We start from the raw sequence: 16,682 nt of genomic DNA, 5'->3' as shown, positions 1-16,682 counted from the left end.
GTCGTCCATCTTTTAGGCGTATGACGTGTTCAACGAGGGTGGTTCGGCCAGGGTTGGCAGAGAACAATGAGGGAACCTCCTGGAACACCCGGAATAGCTGGGCCACCTGTTGTGGTGCCAGATGTGCCAGCACAGGGAGTAGCTGGGGTGTTTCCCTCCCTGGCTCCACTTCGGGCTTGAGGGTCACCTCCTTTACTAGTAAGGCTTCCCGTACAGTCGGGCTTGGACTCTCCTTCCACTCTTTAAGCAGGTTCACGTGATAGGTCTGCTTCGGCTTCTTTTTTTCGGGGTGATGGATCTCGTAGGTCACTGGCCCCATCCTCCGGATAACTGTGTATGGCCCTTGCCATTTCGCCAGCAGTTTGTTGTTTGCCGAAGGGAGTAGCAACAGGACCTTTTGGCCTGGTTGCAACTCACGATGTCGAGCCTGCTGGTCATACCAGGTCTTCTGGTTTTTCTGAGCCTCATGCAGGTTAACCTCAGCCTCCCCAAGGTATTTCGCCAGTCGATCCCTCATCTCGAGAACAAACTGCACAACTCCTTGACTGGCGGAGAAGGGGGACGGAGTCTCCCAGCGTCTCCGGAGCAGATCCAAAGGACCCTGTACATCCCAGCCATAGAGTAACTCAAAAGGAGAGAAGCCAATGGAGGCTTGAGGAACTTCTCTATAGGCAAACAGCAGAAAGGGCAGCCACCGATCCCAGTCTTTCCCTGTGTCTGCTACAAATTTCTGCAACATCCTCTTCAGAGTCTGGTTGAACCTTTCCACCAAGCCATCTGTCTGGGGGTGGTAAGGTGTCGTCTTGATTGCCGAGATACCTAGTTGGTTATGGAAGAGCTGCATCAACTTGGAGGTAAAGTTTGTTCCTTGGTCTGTGAGAATCTCATCCGGTATTCCCACCCTGGAGAACAACTGTATCAGCGCACGCAGAACATTAGGTGCAGTGATGGTCCATAGTGGGAAAGCTTCGGGGAAGCGCGTTGCATAGTCACACACCACCAAGATGTACTGATGACCCTGGCTGCTCTTCACCAGAGGTCCCACAATGTCCATAGCTATCCGACGGAATGGAGTGGAGATGACGGGGAGTGGTTGCAGAAGGCCACGGTCTGACTTACGGGCAGGGCATGTTTTCTGACATGTTGGACAGGTACTACAATATTTCTGTACGTCTGTGTACATAGATGGCCAAAAAAAACGTGAACTAACCTGCATGTAGGTTTTTTGCCGGCCAAGGTGCCCGGCCCAGGGGAGTGTGTGAGCTACGTGCATGATGAGGTTTCTACAGCTAGTTGGGATCACGAGGCGTTGGTGGTCACCGTCAACTGCATACAACACATCTTTATCAACAATGAACCTTTCATTTCCCAGGACACCTCCCACTCCCCCATCATTAACCTTAGCAAACAGGTTTTTCAACGTATCATCCTCCCTTTGTAACACTGCAATATTATTAGGTACCTCCCACATGGAACTTGTCCTGTCTGGTCCCATCATCCATAGCTGCTTTTCAAAGCGGCGTTGGCGACGGGACTTTCTTGGCCACTTGGTGCCACCCTCACACAGACTACTGTCAAGATCTGGAAGGGGCTGACCACAGGCTTTTGTCTGGGCTCGAGTCATCACTGGACCAGAGACCGTCACTCCATCATTCTCCCCTTTCCCCAAATCAGTTTCTTTTTGCCGTTCCTGTTCTCGCAGCAAGTCTGGGAGTACAGGCAAGTCCATTCCCACACTCTTAACCCAGATATTAATTGTAATTAAACGTTTTAGTAATCATTACTTATTCTTTCGTGTTTGGTAAAAATGTTGTCCCATTACTAAATCAAATTAGTTAACTGTACTTTTCTACACAAATATAGAGTGTAATGAACTTGTTAAGCAGAGATTACTAAAGATATTATGTTTTTGAAGTGAAGGGGCGGGGCATATTCAAACTCAGTCCTGCTGCAACATGCACCGTGGCAAGTTCAACGACTCCTGACTGGTAAGTGTGAAGAATAACTATTTTAAATAATTCTAGCTATTTCTTTGCTTAAAAGATAGCTGAGTTCCATGTGCAGATATAACTGAAAATTATAGTTACAGCCTACCGCCACCATTATCGACACTTTGGTAAAGTGAGGGGTTTTGGAATCGAAGTTAAATATCGCGAGTGGAGTGGCGAGCGCGAATGTTAGCATTGGCTTAGTGTTAGCATACTGACGAGTCTCAGTTTATAACGGACAGTTACTTTAGGAGAGATGTACTTTGCTGAAATAAACCTTTATTACACCAAGTTTAAGCCGAGTGTATCCTGTCTCTGAGGGTAATTTTTTTTAATCGAAAAAGCCGCTCCAGTAGTGTCAAGACAGCTAAATGCTATCGTTAGCTTAGCGTTTCACATCGTTCGTAACAGCATGTGCTTGTGTTAACCTAGTCCACGTTTTTTTTCTATACGGTTTCGTATGTACTGAAATGTAATGGTCGGACACAAAGGTTGAAATCTTGTATGACTAAAGAGCTGAAGCTGAGGTTATCGCCAGTTCTTCTTCTCCACCTCTGATCTCCAGACTCTTAAAATACAGAACTGACAACAAGTTAGAAACGTTATTAAACCTGTCAATTGTCTGCAGACAGAAGGGTAAGCCTAACTCATTTGGCAATATTTTAACTCTAATGTGAAATGGGAAAACAAAATTTTCAGGCTGAGAACAGAAATTTCAAAGGGAGACAGTATTTCAAAGTACCATATTTCCTTGATCACTGATGACATGGTTGTGGACAAGTGTGCTAAAATTTTTATTATTTTTTGTTCTTACAGGTCCGTGTGAAGATGCAGTGGAAGTGCAAATACTGTGAGTTTACATCAGAGAAAAGGGGTTACCTCTTAAAACATTACAGGCTAAAACATGGAAGCTACACCAGAACTGTACCATTTCCTTGCTTACACCAAGAGTGTTTATGCACATTTAAGTCCATCAGTGCACTTAGGGTCCACTTATCCAAAATTCACCAGAAAGACCAAGATGCACAACTGTGTGAAACACTGACCTTTCACTGTCAGTCCTGTGATTTTTCTGCTGCTTGCACAGAGGCAGTTTTTATCACTCACTTGCGGAGTACACATTTAAAAGTTAATCACAGAGTCCACTGTCCATATAATGGGTGTAACTTTCATACTACTGTGTACTCCACATTCAATGCACACAGAAGTAAACAGCACAGAACAGGCAATTGGAAGATGTTCAAACCAGAAATAGTGTCTGGTAGTGAAACCAATGAAGTGGCAGAATTGGAACATGGGCCCCCAAACAACACTGTTGATTTAGAAGGCAGCGAAGAGTCCAGCAATGAAGAGCATCATGATCTTGGGAAACAGTTGGAGCACAACCTAGCTGCTCTTTTTTTAAAGATGCAAACCATCCTCCACATTCCACAAAGTTCTATCGATGAAGTTATACAACAGCTCCTACATTTAAGTGAACTGTCCCAACCACTGCTGCACAATTCAGTCAAGGACATTTTGAAGCTACACACAGATGTAGATGATTCAACTGTGAAACAGGTAGTCAGGGCTGCCTCAGAGAGCAATATCATACTAAAGTATTGTGGCAAGGGTGGCTCCTTATCAACCTCTAAAAGGAGAGCAGCATATGTAAACAAAAACTTTGATGTGGTTATGCCAGTTGAGTACTTTATTGCCAGGGAAAAGAAATCTAGTGCTGTATATGTTCCTATAAATGCCATGTTACAGAAAATGTTGAACAGGGCAGACATTTTAGATAAAGCTCTTCCAGTACAAAAACATGTGCCACATGAGTACAGTACATACAGAGATGGTTTGTACTGTAAAGGAAATGGCCTCCTTAACAGCGAGGAATTCAGAATCGCTGTTGGACTTTACACAGATGATTTTGAAGTGTCCAATCCATTAGGGACATCTAAGAAGAAACATAAAATGAGTGCAGTGTATTGGGTGCTTGCCAATGTGCCATCAAAATATAGGTCCACACTCCAGTCCATTCAACTTGCTCTTTTATGTAAAGCCTCTGATGTAAAAGAATATGGCTATGCTAAATTTCTTCATCCTCTGATCCAGGATCTGGTTTCTTTGGAGCAAGATGGCCTATATGTTGAGAAGTTGGGAGCATGTGTCAAAGGCACAGTGTTGTATGTGGCTGCTGATAACTTGGCTGCTCATTCTTTTGCAGGATTCTTTGAGAGCTTTGGAGTGGACAAGTTCTGCAGGTTCTGCATGGCAACGAGGAGTGAGATCCAAGACAAGGAGGTAAGCTCGGGCTCTTTTGAACCCCGAACTGCAGACATTCACAACAAACAGGTACAGGAGGTACAGCAGGATCCCACTTTGGCAAAACAGTATGGTGTAAAGGGACGATGTGTACTAACTGACAGTCTGGAGCACTTTCATGTTGCTCGTGGCTATCCCCCTGACATCCTACACGACCTTTTTGAAGGGGTTGTTCCTGTTGAGTTATCACTCTGCATTTCAGAACTGATTTCTAAGAAATATTTCACATTAGAAACACTGAACCATGCTATCAAATCTTTTGCATATGCTTTTCATGACAAAACTGACCAGCCTCAGCCTATTGCCCAAGGCTTCTCTACCAAAGGGACCATAGGTGGAAATGGCCATGAGAACTGGGCTCTAATCAGGTTGCTCCCACTTCTCATTGGCCATAAAGTGCCTGAAGGGGACGATGCCTGGAACGTTCTGATGCTCCTTAAAGATATTGTTGAATTGGCTGTAGCAACAAGGCACACTGAAGAGTCTATACATTTCTTTGACTGCAAAGTGTCAGAACACAGAGAACTGTTGCAAACTACATTCCCAAATTTCAAATTGCGTCCAAAACACCACTTCATTGAGCATTATCCTGAGATGATTAAGGCATTTGGCCCACTGTCAGATGTCTGGACAATGCGTTTCGAGGGAAAACATAAATTCTTCAAGCGGGTCATTCGTAATGCACACAACTTCAGACATGTGGCACTTACACTGGCTGTAAAGCATCAGAAAATGATGGCTTACTGTTTGGACACAAGTTCGTTTTTCAAGCCCTCAGTTGAGCTGGACAAAGTTACCACAGCACTGATCACATCTTTCCCCGAGAATGTCCAACAAGTTTTCTGCAAGAGAGTACCCCAGCTTACAAAGGTTCTGGTTGCATCATCAGTCTCTGTAGATGGAATTAGATATTGTGCTGATATGATACTCTCTGTCGGTTCATGTTCAGGCCTCCCAAATTTCAAACAGATCAAGCAGATTGTGGCAATAAACACAGAGATCTTGTTTGTGTGCAATACAATGACGGCATGGTACCATGAACATTTCAGATCATTTGAACTCTGTGGCAGCGCAAATCCCTCTTTGTGTGTGGTGGAACTAAAAGAGCTGAATGATGTTTTCCCTCTGTCAGCATACAGATTTGGAGAAAATTCAGCAGTGACACTCACTCGCTATATTCTGTGTTGAGAAACCACAAGTGTTGTCAGTACTAGCATTGCTCTGGATAGAGTCTAAATGTAAGCCTAATTGGTAATTTTGTATCTTTTTTGATAAGCCATATGTTAAACTGAATATCTATGTCTTTGTGTATATATTTCTAATAAGCTATTTTTTTTATTTCCAAGATGGCAGCACACCAGAAGATGACCTTGAGAGTAATTTTCACAGAGACAGATATAAGAAAGGTTGTTCTGAATACAAGACCTACTACAGTGGAGGATTTGATAGGCAAGCTTAAAGAATCACTGGGACTTAATTTCAACTTCAGTCTCCAGTACCAAGATCCTGAATTCAATTATGAAGTGTGCAATCTGACAGATATCGAAGATCTTCCTGAAAAACCAACAGTCAAGGTCATCCCTCTACTTGAGTTGGTATCTGTCTCAACATCTGAAGAAATTTTGAGTGGCACACCCAGTGTAGCAGATACAGAGATCCTCTCTACATCCTCGCAGGAGCGACAGAAACAGTGGCCAGATTGTTTTGATATCCCAGATTTTTCTGTTGATGTAGCATATAGACTTAGGCAAGCAGATCTTCAGTTTCTTCGTGATGGTACGCACCTGAAAGTAACAAAAGAGCTGAAACATGAGATTCTTGAAAGATTGGCAGAGAGCATGTATAGTTACACAGCATACCCAAATAATGCTCAGTTCGAAAGTGTTGCACAAGCCCTCATAAGCAAGCACCCCTCTCTCCAGGAGCGAGGCTCAACCAGTCGCTGTAGCGGCTGGAAAAATAGTCTAAAATTTAAAATGGCTAATTACAGAACAAAGCGCAGAAGATCAGGGTGCCTTGATGTAGCAGTAAATGCAGGGAAACGAGGAGGGCATTCAACTGAAGGAGAACCAGCCAACAAGAACATCAAGAAGGCAAAGAAAGGCGAGATCAACTTCTTACCCAACTTTCCAGACGGATTTAATCAGGTAGCCCTTGAGGGTGCCCGCAAAGACTTGGTTAATGAAATGCAGAAGAGAACACCAAATGGACAGCTTGTAAAAGAGAAGATGGATCTGACGTTTGCATTGAGAAGAAAAGAGGTGGTGGAGTCAGAACCTGCCGTATGTGAGATGGTGGAACGTTGGCCTGCTCTTTTCACAGAAGATCAGGTTAGTTCATTCATGAATAAAATAATGAGAACTTTTTTTTTTAAATATGTGTCTGTGTTTCTCTTAGGAAACTGCCTTTATAAAACCTAAAAATATTTATCTGTTAGCCATTCCCACTGTCAGCAAAAAAAAAAGTAATTTTACCATGCAGGACATGGTAGTTGCTATCTACAGCTGCCTTTATCTTTTTTTGGTAAGGAATATTGTATATTGAGTTGGTCGTTATTGTGAAATCAACACCCTGATGCAGAACTCTGATTTCAGATTATTCTGAAGAGGTTTATCATCTATTAATTCCCTATTCACGGTACGCTATCCTGCTTATTAAAAGGTTACTTGCCAACAAAAATATATAATTTGACACAAAATATTAATAGTCTGTTTATATGTAGCAATGGTCTGCTACACAAAAGTAACACAATACTACAAACAATCAGGGCAGTAGAAAAGCAACTCCTGTGTTGTGTGCGGTACAAAGTTTTTGTTAAAGAAGTTTGACTAGAATAACTGAAATATCCCCAAATTTAAAGTGTTAAGTGAGTGAGTTGAAGGGGGCTTTGTGTTTTACAGCTGACCATGTCCACACCTGTGCAATTTTTATTGCTGTCCTCACTCTGGTGCTTCCACCTTCAGTTATTAGCTGTAAAGATGTAATATTGGAGCATTTTCTGTATTTTGCAGGTATGCATGGAGTTCAACAGGATTGTTGGCAAGAATCTCAAACAGGAATTCTATGAGAGCATTGATCGGCACAGTCCTCGTCTTATCGAGATTTTTCGATCCAAGAGAGGGAACATTGGCCAAATGTTGACACAGCTTTCCCAACAAACAAAGGTTGGTCCTATTAATCACTTGCATTGTGTGCAACAGCTCATGTAATGACTTGGCTTTAAGTCCAACTGTATTTATTTTCATGCTTCACATAGATTGTTGAAATGATTAAAAGATTTTGAATTTAGGGATGGAAAAACAAGGCTGAGTTTCTGAACTTCACTTAAACTTTCAGAGAACTTCAGTAAAACCTGCTAGTTCTTCTCAGTGTTAAGGGTGTTACTGTCTCAGTGGGTTAATTAACCATGAGCCATGTATTTCTTAAATTTTAGGGAATGTGCCTTCAAAAGTCCTTGATTACCATTAGGGATGCACTGATATTAAAATGTGGGATGATATCGATACCCGATATTAATATTGCTGTTATGGCAGATAACTGATAATGTATACAATATATATATTTCACTACCCTTTCGACACCTTGGAAAAAACAAAACAATCCCACAGCTGACATTGATTCTCTGCTTCAGATGAACTCCTCACAATCTTGCGCTGCATTGCTGTCACATGACCAAACAAATACCACATGACCAACCTCCTCCCCTGCCCGTCCGGAATCAAATGACAAGAAGATGGAAATAGATATGGGTTGTTAATATTGGCCCAGTTTTGTTTATCGGACCAATACTCACATGTTAACAAATGACTAATATTGGCTGATACCGATGTTAATGCCGATATATTGTACATTCGTAATAACGATGCTTAAGAAGATGTGGGGACTTTATATTTTTTGATACAATCAATTGTGCTTAGTTACTTGCTTATTTTTGTCATTTTACTGCCCAAAAGACTGCAGAGCCAACTGATATTCGAACACTGGTGCTCAGAGGACTTCCTGTTATCCTTGGTGACAACCCCACAGACTTCTACAAACCAGCCTTTGTAAGTAATTTTACTTAAAGACTACCTAAAGGAACAATAACAACTCAATCTTGAATTTTCACTCTTATACACGGTTCTCATGGGTCTTTGAAATACTTTAAATTCTTTAATATTTACTTTGCAATAATGTTTTGCAGCTGTGTTGTATGACCTATTTATCCAAAGTCAGTGTATTACTTGAATTAAGTGCCATTTGACACGGCCCCGGTTTGGAGAAGCAGCAGAGGTACTGGTGTAGGAAACTAAGCAATATACTGCTGTGATCAGTGTTTATAACAACATTATTTTAGCCACCTAAAAAATCTAGATCAGTGAAATGTACACTATACACAGAATATTTTCACTGCATTACCTTACTGTCAGTCAGACTTCTGACATAAAATTACTTTTATATAAGTTGTATATAGATTTCTCCTGCCAAACTTCATAGACAAAATCTGTTTACTTTGCTGAACAGAGGAACGGCTCTTCTACTGCTGCCTCAGTCTGTTCGATTGTGTTATTATTTGATTGGTTTGGATTCACTAAAATCACACAGTAGCACACATTTAAGGATCAAGGACATGCTAGACTAACAACTCTTGTGTTCTGTGAGGTAAAATTACTAATTTTTCCTATGGCATTTGGTTGGCATGAAGAGAGTGCTGTAACTTAATTTTCTAGTCAGATAGGTCCGTTGGACAGCAGTTTGAGATGCTGAAAATAGTATGCGTCCACTAAAACTGATATAAATTTTTTGACTTATCTAAAAATACAAGTTGCAGCAGTACATTGCTTATCTACCTACACTGATCCACCTGCTGCTTCTCCAAAGTGGGGAAAGGCTGACCACCATCTACTGTAGGTAAGTATGCTGACCATCTGTAAGCACCTCATGCAACCCACTTTAAAGGGATAGTTTTTTTTTTTTTTTTTTATATATATATCTTAATTTATATCTTATGCTATGCTGTGTTGGGTTCATGTCAGGATTTGGGCATAGACAGACAGGCGTGGGAAAACAGATGGCAGTTCCAGTGATTGAAGAAAACTTGTGAGCATAGTTTTAAACAATTCAAAGGATAAGGTATTGTTCCACTTAGCACTAGCACATGAAGATGCTGGATAGATGTTCTTTTGTGGAGCTCCAACTCATTCAACATTTACACTAGGAAACTAGGGCTGCATAGCATGATAAAACAGATATGACAGAAATTTCAATTTGATTGTGGAAGTTATTTTTTTTTATCAATTATTGATGGTCACTGAAATATCACTGTTGTGCTCTTGTCATTTATAAAGGACTCAGATGATGATGACTCTTTCCGCAACATTGACATTGGGATCCTCCTTGTTGAACCTGAAGGTGCTGTGCCCTCATCCTCCCTGCATCTCAGTCCAGCCTCACTAAAAATTGTCATTGAGGGAGAAGTGGTGATGGACAACATTCAAGACCTGCCAAAAGCTATGTGTCTTCTCTTTGGACTTGCATATGCAATGCATCTCAGTTACCCCATTTCTATGAAGTTCACGTTCCAGTTCATCCAACAGGTATTTCTTGAGCTGGGCCACGTTGAACTAAAACCAAAGTTACAAACATTGAAAAACCAGCTTGCGATGTAACGAAATGTCTTGTGTGTTGTCAGTGAACAGTCAGGGGGTTGAAAATATACTCAATGCAGATGGAGTTGATAAAGTTGCTCTTATCTAATGCAGTTCAGTGCAGCAGTACTGCCACAACTTTTATTTCTTAAGAAAGTTTGTAATGTTCAGCTTACAGTGTTATAAGAGACATCAGTGTCCAGCCACTTGTACTCTAAAAAACAGGATTTAGAAGTGTATGCTCAGGGCTCCATAGTAATATTTAGTTGATACAGTTAAAGGAAAATTCAGCACTTTTCATGTAAACGTCCAGTTTGTGTTGATGGTAAATGTAGTCATTTGAAGCAGTAAATTCAAAATAATGTAATTCTTCCTCAACAGCAACATTACTGCTTATTTTACAGGTTTTTTCAGTCAATAGCAGCACAGGAATTTATTGCTTCAGTTGATTACATTTACTAACAACACAGACTGTACATTTACATAAAACATGCAAAATCTTCCCTTAAACATAGTTGATCTGTTCATTTTCCAAGTTGGAGATTGTGTCCTATTTTAAGGTGTCCAGTTTTTTCAAAAGGATGCAAATATTTTTGTTGAATGCTGCTGCATTTGTATTCCTTCTCTAAACATGTTAGAATTGAGTTCAAGCACATATGCCTATTTTTACTTGCCTTTTGTATGGCAAACTTTTTTTTGAATGGCTACTGTTTTGATACTTTTTTATACTTCTGAAAAACATGACAAACTACAGTTAAAATTGTCTTTTGCGTAAGTATTCTGCAAAAAATAAAATATTGGAATGTTGAAATGTATTTGATTTATTCTCTTTACAATTTAGTGTTACATTCAATACAACTTGAACATAAAAAGGGTAATAGGAAGAGGGTAAGAGGAAATGTTATTAATTATATTAACAAAATATAAATAGCTTTAAATGTTAAATTGCTTATTTGCTTTACAGTTTAGCTTAAAAGTAATTTTCACTCTTAATCCAAATTAGTTGAGTTTACTAGAAAATCGCGTGGAAACTCGTTGCCTTAAACCATTCTAGTTTTTACACAAAGATGAAACTAAACATGTTTAGTTGTGTTAACTTAGAACCTTAGTGCAATGTATCAAACATGTTCAGTAGTATTTACTAAAATTGATTAGCTCACATAAATAGGAAGAAATTTATATGAGGTAATCAATTTTAGTTAAGACTACTAAACATGTTTAGTTGTGTTAACTTAGAACCTTAGTACAATGTATCAAACATGTTTAGTAGTATTTACTAAAATTGATTAGCTCACATAAATGGGAAGAAATTTATATGAGGTAATCAATTTTAGTAAAGACTACTAAACATATTTAGTTTCATCTTTGTGTAAAAACTAGAATGGTTTAAGGCAACGAGTTTCCACGCGATTTTCTAGTAAACTCAACTAATTTGGGTTAAGAGTGCAGGATGACATCTACTGGCAAGTTCTGAACTATGCCAACTGACAAAATGTAGGGTTGTTCATCAATAGTCACTGTTAACTCAGCTTTGGGGTACACATGCTTATCACCATGAACACACAAGATGGCCTCTTGTCTACCATAGTCTACACTGCTCACTGGTACCAGACTTTGCTTGACTAAGGACATGAAGCTACCAGAGTCCAACAAAGCAGCTACTTGCTGACCATTGACAGTTACAGTTTTATAGTGCTGCCGTCCCGATCTCTGTTCCCCGGTGGGCTCCATCTCTAGTCGAGGTGCATAGCAAGCCCCGGTGACTTTAGCTTTGCGTATGGGGCACACAGAAGCTTTATGGCCTGTCAGTTTTATGTCTAGGTTGACGTCTGCTGTGTTTTCTTTTCAAGTTTCGAGTTTGATGTTTTGAGTTCTTTGTGTAAAAGTAATGACAATAAAATCTATGCACAAAATCTGCTCTCACCGTTTCCTGCACTGAGGTCCTCCCTGCCTTGCCTGCACCAGCCGTGACAGCTGGGGTATATTAGAAAACTGAGTGATGGAGAATACAGGGCAGGAGTGAGTGATTTTACTGACGAATGGAGTTTTTAAAACTGGGCAGTAATTGCTGAGGTTCTCAGCGTCCAAAAAAGTTGTTTTGAGAATGGAGCATGCAGCAGTTTTTTTTTTTTAAAGATCTGTGGGTACTGTTGGGAATTTTTAATAATTTGATATTGATATTTACTGTTAGTATTTTTACATCTTATATTAAAATATATTGGTCACACACACTGGATTAATGAACACTGCATGCTTTAGATTATAAATAATCTATATCCATTTCTCATGTATGCTTAAGGCTTTGGTGGGGTTCAGGAATATCTTTGGTTCACATGTCATTGTCACTTCATGTTGAATTTTAGATTTGACAAGTGGGCCCCCTGGAAATTAAGTTCTGCAGACCCACCTGTGTTTGTATAACATAAATTAGTGAGTGGATAAATTTTAACTAAGTGGGGATTGTCTAAGAGGTGGTTTCATAGCAGAGGTTTTAACTGGGAGAAAATCCATCATTGTGACATCTGCCAGAGCTGTGTAAACCATTGGGTACTGTGGTGACGTGTTTGTTTAGTACACGTGGGACCAAAGTTAGCAGAGCCTCAAAGGGTGATTGGTTGGGGTTCAAGTTTCAGGGGGTTGAGACTTTATGTAAATTGACAGGGGTCAAAGGCAGTTACTATCTCTAAGGTTATAAAATGATGCACTCGCTCTGTGTCTATCTTAACTTTGCTCTTCCTCTTCCTGTCCTCTTGTTCTTATTATTCTCTTCCTGTCTCTGCATCTTTCTCCATCTCTTTGTTTCTCCCCTTTTCTCTTCTTCTTTCATCGTTCTCCCTCTGTGTGTGTGTGTGTGTGTGTGTGTATTCTAGTCTTAATTTTGTTACTGTCTGTGTTTTGTGTAACCAAGATGTCTAATAAATAGCCTGAACTGGAGCCTGCTCCTCCCAGTGATTTTTGGGAAATTTTGGTTTTTAATTGAGTTTGAATTTTTTGGCCAAAAGGAGCATGGGGACCCTAAAATCACAACCCAACGGTACCGAGCCAGTTTCTAAGGAGGAGTTCATGTTGTCAACCATGACAGACCACAGGATGGGTAGGCATGACTTGTCCAAGAATTGATCTCCTCCTTCAACCCAGGAAACCTCATGGAAATGTCTGCCTCAAACAACCTGCCTGACCTACTCTAATCCATTTAGGAAAAGTATGCATTCAAATGATACAGTATTTGAATGGGACAGATCCCAAACAACCTTGAATGACAGATTCAATGGCAAGGAAGATCTCTCAGAAATTACTTCACATTCTGTGACTTGTAGCCAGCACATGTGCAGAATTGTTGTACATGTGTTAAAGTCTCAAAGTCAGAGTTCTTGATATAACTCACCTTAGAATAAGCGGTGGCAGCACAAAATGCACTGATTGAGATGCTTTCTCATGATCCTAAACAAGACATTCATGCTTGAAAATCCTGCAATGGAGCTGAATAAAAAAAAAATCTCAACAGCAATGCTGAGACTCATTCCCAGGTGTTCCAAATGCATTCTTACAGTTCTTGCTGCCGGGTTTGGATAGCTTTTTTTCCTTATATATATAAAAAAAAAAAATAATAAAAAAAATCTTTGTCTAATATACTTTATTTAATCTGAAAGATTTAAGAGTGATAAATGTGCAAAGAAGAAGAAGGAGCAACAATGTTCCCCTTCATGTAAAATAGCCAAAAGTTACTTTTTCCTCAAAATACTTCCACCATAATTAAGATTACACACATACAGCTAAAAATTGTTATCTGAATCTCTGATGTTTAGGACATGTTTTGGTGGTGACTTCCCCATGTTGAGTTCCTTATAAAGGAAACACATTTATTCCCTTTTGTTTAAACATAAACTTGCAACAAAGTTAAAACCCCTTGCTCTTATTGCTCTTTTGGCTGTAGTCACACGAAATAAAAGATTCAGGCATCTTCCCAACTGAAGTCAAAGCAACTGAAAAACAATATGCAAAAATATTTCCTGTCTGCATTTTATTCGCTTTAGGAAATATTTCGAAAGAAGCAACACTGTATTTGAATAGGACAAGCCCAAACTACTTTGAATGACAAATCTGTCACAGTGAGGGGCTGTGTGTGGAGGGAGAGGACCCAATTGCAGGACATACGCAGACTTAAACTAAAACTTGTTTTATTTGCAGGAACTCGAAAAATACAAAATCCCGAAATCTCAACCAGGGCAAAACAAAACAGAAGCCTAGGAGAAAGCAAAAACCAAAACACACAGCTAGGAGGGGAACACTGGGGAGAACAATGACGACGACGGAACAAAGAACAGAGAAAAACTAAGGGCTTAAATACACACAAGGAAATCAGGGAGAGTGGAAACAACAGGGGACAACAGGTGAACCAAATGAACCTAATGACTAAGGGGAAGCAAAACTAAACACGAAGCACAGGGAACACGAGACTGTCAAAATAAAACAGGAACTGACTAAACATAGCAGACGCAGACCCAACACTGAAAACTTGACAAAAGGAACATACATAAAAAAAACAAGGGAAACTAAACAGCATACTCAAACAATATATAAGAAACAACCTGAAAATACAACAAAAGAAAGCTACACGACAGAAACTCAAAACACTGGGCCACTGGCCCAGGACCATGACAAAATCAAAATGCAATTTTATCTCATGTGATGGCACTTAAGTTATATATTTCTTAGTTGTACAAAACAGAATCAGAAAAAAAATGCAGCATGGAAAAAACATCATTCCACAGCCTCAGAAAAAAAATTTGAGGATGGCTGAGGACACCAGCAGCAGGATGGTACTGGGTCCAGCTGGAATAGCGCTGTTACTGTCATGGCCGGGGAGGAAACGGACGAGGAAGGACCAACATGAAGGACTCCAGAAGCAAACATAACTTAAAAGGGGATTTATTTCACCGGGGAAACACAAAATACAAAAACCTTGGAAGGGAGGCACAGGGAGACGAAGGGCAGGCACAGGGAACACAGGAACAAGCGGGCACAAAACATCAATGACGCGACAAGGAACACATGAAAACTGAGGGCTTAAATACACAATGGGTAATCAGGGCAAGAGGAAACAGCAGGGAACAACAGGTGAGGCAAATGAAACTAATTACACCGGGGAAGCAAAGCTAAACACAAAGCACAAGGAAAACACACTGGCAAGAATAAAACAGGAAGTGAACAACCAAGGAACACGCAGACGAGTCACAACACTGGGAACATGACAAACATACAGGGAAGACAAACTCAGGAAATAAACTATTAACACAAAACGCTGGGCAAACAGCCCAGGACATGACAGTACCCCCCCCCTCAAAGGCCGGCTCCCGACGGCCAAAACCAGAAACAAAACCAGACCAGGGCAGGAGGCGGGGGACCAGGAAGGAGGGCCCGAAACAAAAACAAAAAACCAGGCAGGGAGCAAACCGGAAGAAGGCCCCGGAACGAAACCAAAACACAAGGAAGCAGAGCAGAGGCAACACAGTCCAAACAAGAACAAAACACGGGGAGGAGAAGTAAAAACAGGATCAAACAAAAGCGGCGGCACAAGGCCGGGGAGTTCCAATGTTCAATACAGGGTCAAAAACAAGGAACAGCTCCGGAGCTAGAACAAAACAAAACAGCAGGGGAAAAAACAGTCCACAGTTCAGGGGAGTCAGTGGGAAATCCAAAACAAAAAACACAGTTCAGGAGGCCGCAGAGGCCAAGGGGCCACAAAGCAAAGTCCCAACGAGGGAGGCCGACCGCGCTCCCAGCGGCGACGGCGACGAGGACGAGGACGAGGAGGAGTCACCGGAGGCCGACCGCGCTCCCAGCGGCGGCGGCGACGACGAGGAGGAGTCACCGGAGGCCGACCGCGCTCCCAGCGGCGGCGGCGACGACGAGGAGGAGTCACCGGAGGCCGACCGCGCTCCCAGCGGCGGCGGCGACGGGGAGCAGGCACCGGAGGCCGACCGCGCTCCCAGCGGCGGCGGCGACGGGGAGCAGGCACCGGAGGCCGACCGTGCTCCCAGCGGCGGCGGCGGACACGAGGAGAAGACACTGGAGGCCAACCGCGCTCCCAGCGGCGGCGGCGGAGACGAGGAGAAGACACTGGAGGCCGACCGCGCTCCCAGCGGCGGCGGCGACGACGACGACGACGACTCACCAGAGCCGCAACATGCCCGGGACACAGGACACAGGAAACTCGGAAGGTCCGAACCGAGCGGGACCCCCTGGCGGCTCGGACTGAGCGGAACACTCCGAAGACTCCGGAGGCTCGGACTGAGCGGGACCCCCTGGCGGCTCGGACTGAGCGGGACCCCCTGGCGGCTCGGACTGAGCGGAACACTCTGAGGACTCTGGCGGCTCGGACTGAGCAGGACTCTCCAGATGCTCGAACACTGGATGCGCAGGCTGGGGCTGCTTTGCAAGGCATAGTGCGGGTGAGTCTGATGGTGAGGATGATGGCGACATGGGAGTTAACTGGGACTCTGACTCAGAGGCCAGAGACTCAACAGCAGTCGACGGGAGAGACCGGGGCTGAGACAAAGAAGATGAGTGCGTGGGAGCTGACACTGGGGAAGCTGAGTGCGTGGGAGCTGACACTGGGGAAGCTGAGTGCGTGGGAGCTGACACTGGGGAAGCTGAGTGCGTGGGAGCTGACACTGGGGAAGCTGAGTGCGTGGGAGCTGACACTGGGGAAGCTGAGTGCGTGGGAGCTGACACTGGGGAAGCTGAGTGCGTGGGAGCTGAC

At 42.3% G+C, this 16,682-nt stretch overlaps 2 protein-coding genes across 5 annotated transcripts in view; one reads left to right on the top strand and one right to left on the bottom strand.

Moving 5' to 3' along the window:
• LOC115786246 (prostate stem cell antigen-like) overlaps window positions 1-16,682 on the bottom strand; it is a 47,862-nt gene that overhangs the window by 18,045 nt on the left and 13,135 nt on the right. The gene's annotated exons all lie outside the window — the stretch shown is intronic.
• LOC115786245 (uncharacterized) lies at window positions 1,829-10,706 on the top strand. Of its 4 annotated transcripts, XM_030738312.1 has the most exons (8): window positions 1,833-1,988; window positions 2,805-2,838; window positions 4,195-4,271; window positions 5,425-5,530; window positions 5,639-6,622; window positions 7,304-7,456; window positions 8,246-8,338; window positions 9,620-10,705. In XM_030738312.1, the coding sequence occupies exons 5-8, from the start codon at window positions 5,639-5,641 to the stop codon at window positions 9,938-9,940; spliced, it is 1,551 nt and encodes a 516-aa protein (XP_030594172.1). In that variant the 5' UTR covers window positions 1,833-1,988; window positions 2,805-2,838; window positions 4,195-4,271; window positions 5,425-5,530; the 3' UTR covers window positions 9,941-10,705. The 4 variants fall into 4 exon arrangements, with proteins under 4 accessions (XP_030594169.1, XP_030594172.1, XP_030594171.1 ...); XM_030738309.1 differs by lacking the exon at window positions 5,425-5,530 and having other exon boundaries at window positions 1,829-1,988; window positions 9,620-10,706; XM_030738311.1 differs by lacking the exons at window positions 1,833-1,988; window positions 5,425-5,530 and adding an exon at window positions 2,009-2,309 and having other exon boundaries at window positions 9,620-10,706.

The sequence above is a fragment of the Archocentrus centrarchus genome, chromosome 9 (genome assembly GCF_007364275.1).
Source record: "Archocentrus centrarchus isolate MPI-CPG fArcCen1 chromosome 9, fArcCen1, whole genome shotgun sequence".
In the NCBI taxonomy this organism is placed as follows: Eukaryota; Metazoa; Chordata; class Actinopteri; order Cichliformes; family Cichlidae; genus Archocentrus; species Archocentrus centrarchus.
Note: the sequence above shows the minus strand (reverse complement) of the source record. Positions and strands in the feature narration are given on the sequence as shown.

What these genes read in the sequence shown, in the direction of transcription:
- LOC115786245 (XM_030738309.1), top strand. Translation starts at nt 4,239, where the DNA reads ATGGCAACGAGGAGTGAGATCCAAGACAAGGAG. An exon ending in GTGAGATCCAAGACAAGGAG is followed by an intron (nt 4,272 to 5,638) that starts GTAAGCTCGGGC and finishes TTTATTTCCAAG; the next exon opens with ATGGCAGCACACCAGAAGAT. An exon ending in CTCTTTTCACAGAAGATCAG is followed by an intron (nt 6,623 to 7,303) that starts GTTAGTTCATTC and finishes TGTATTTTGCAG; the next exon opens with GTATGCATGGAGTTCAACAG.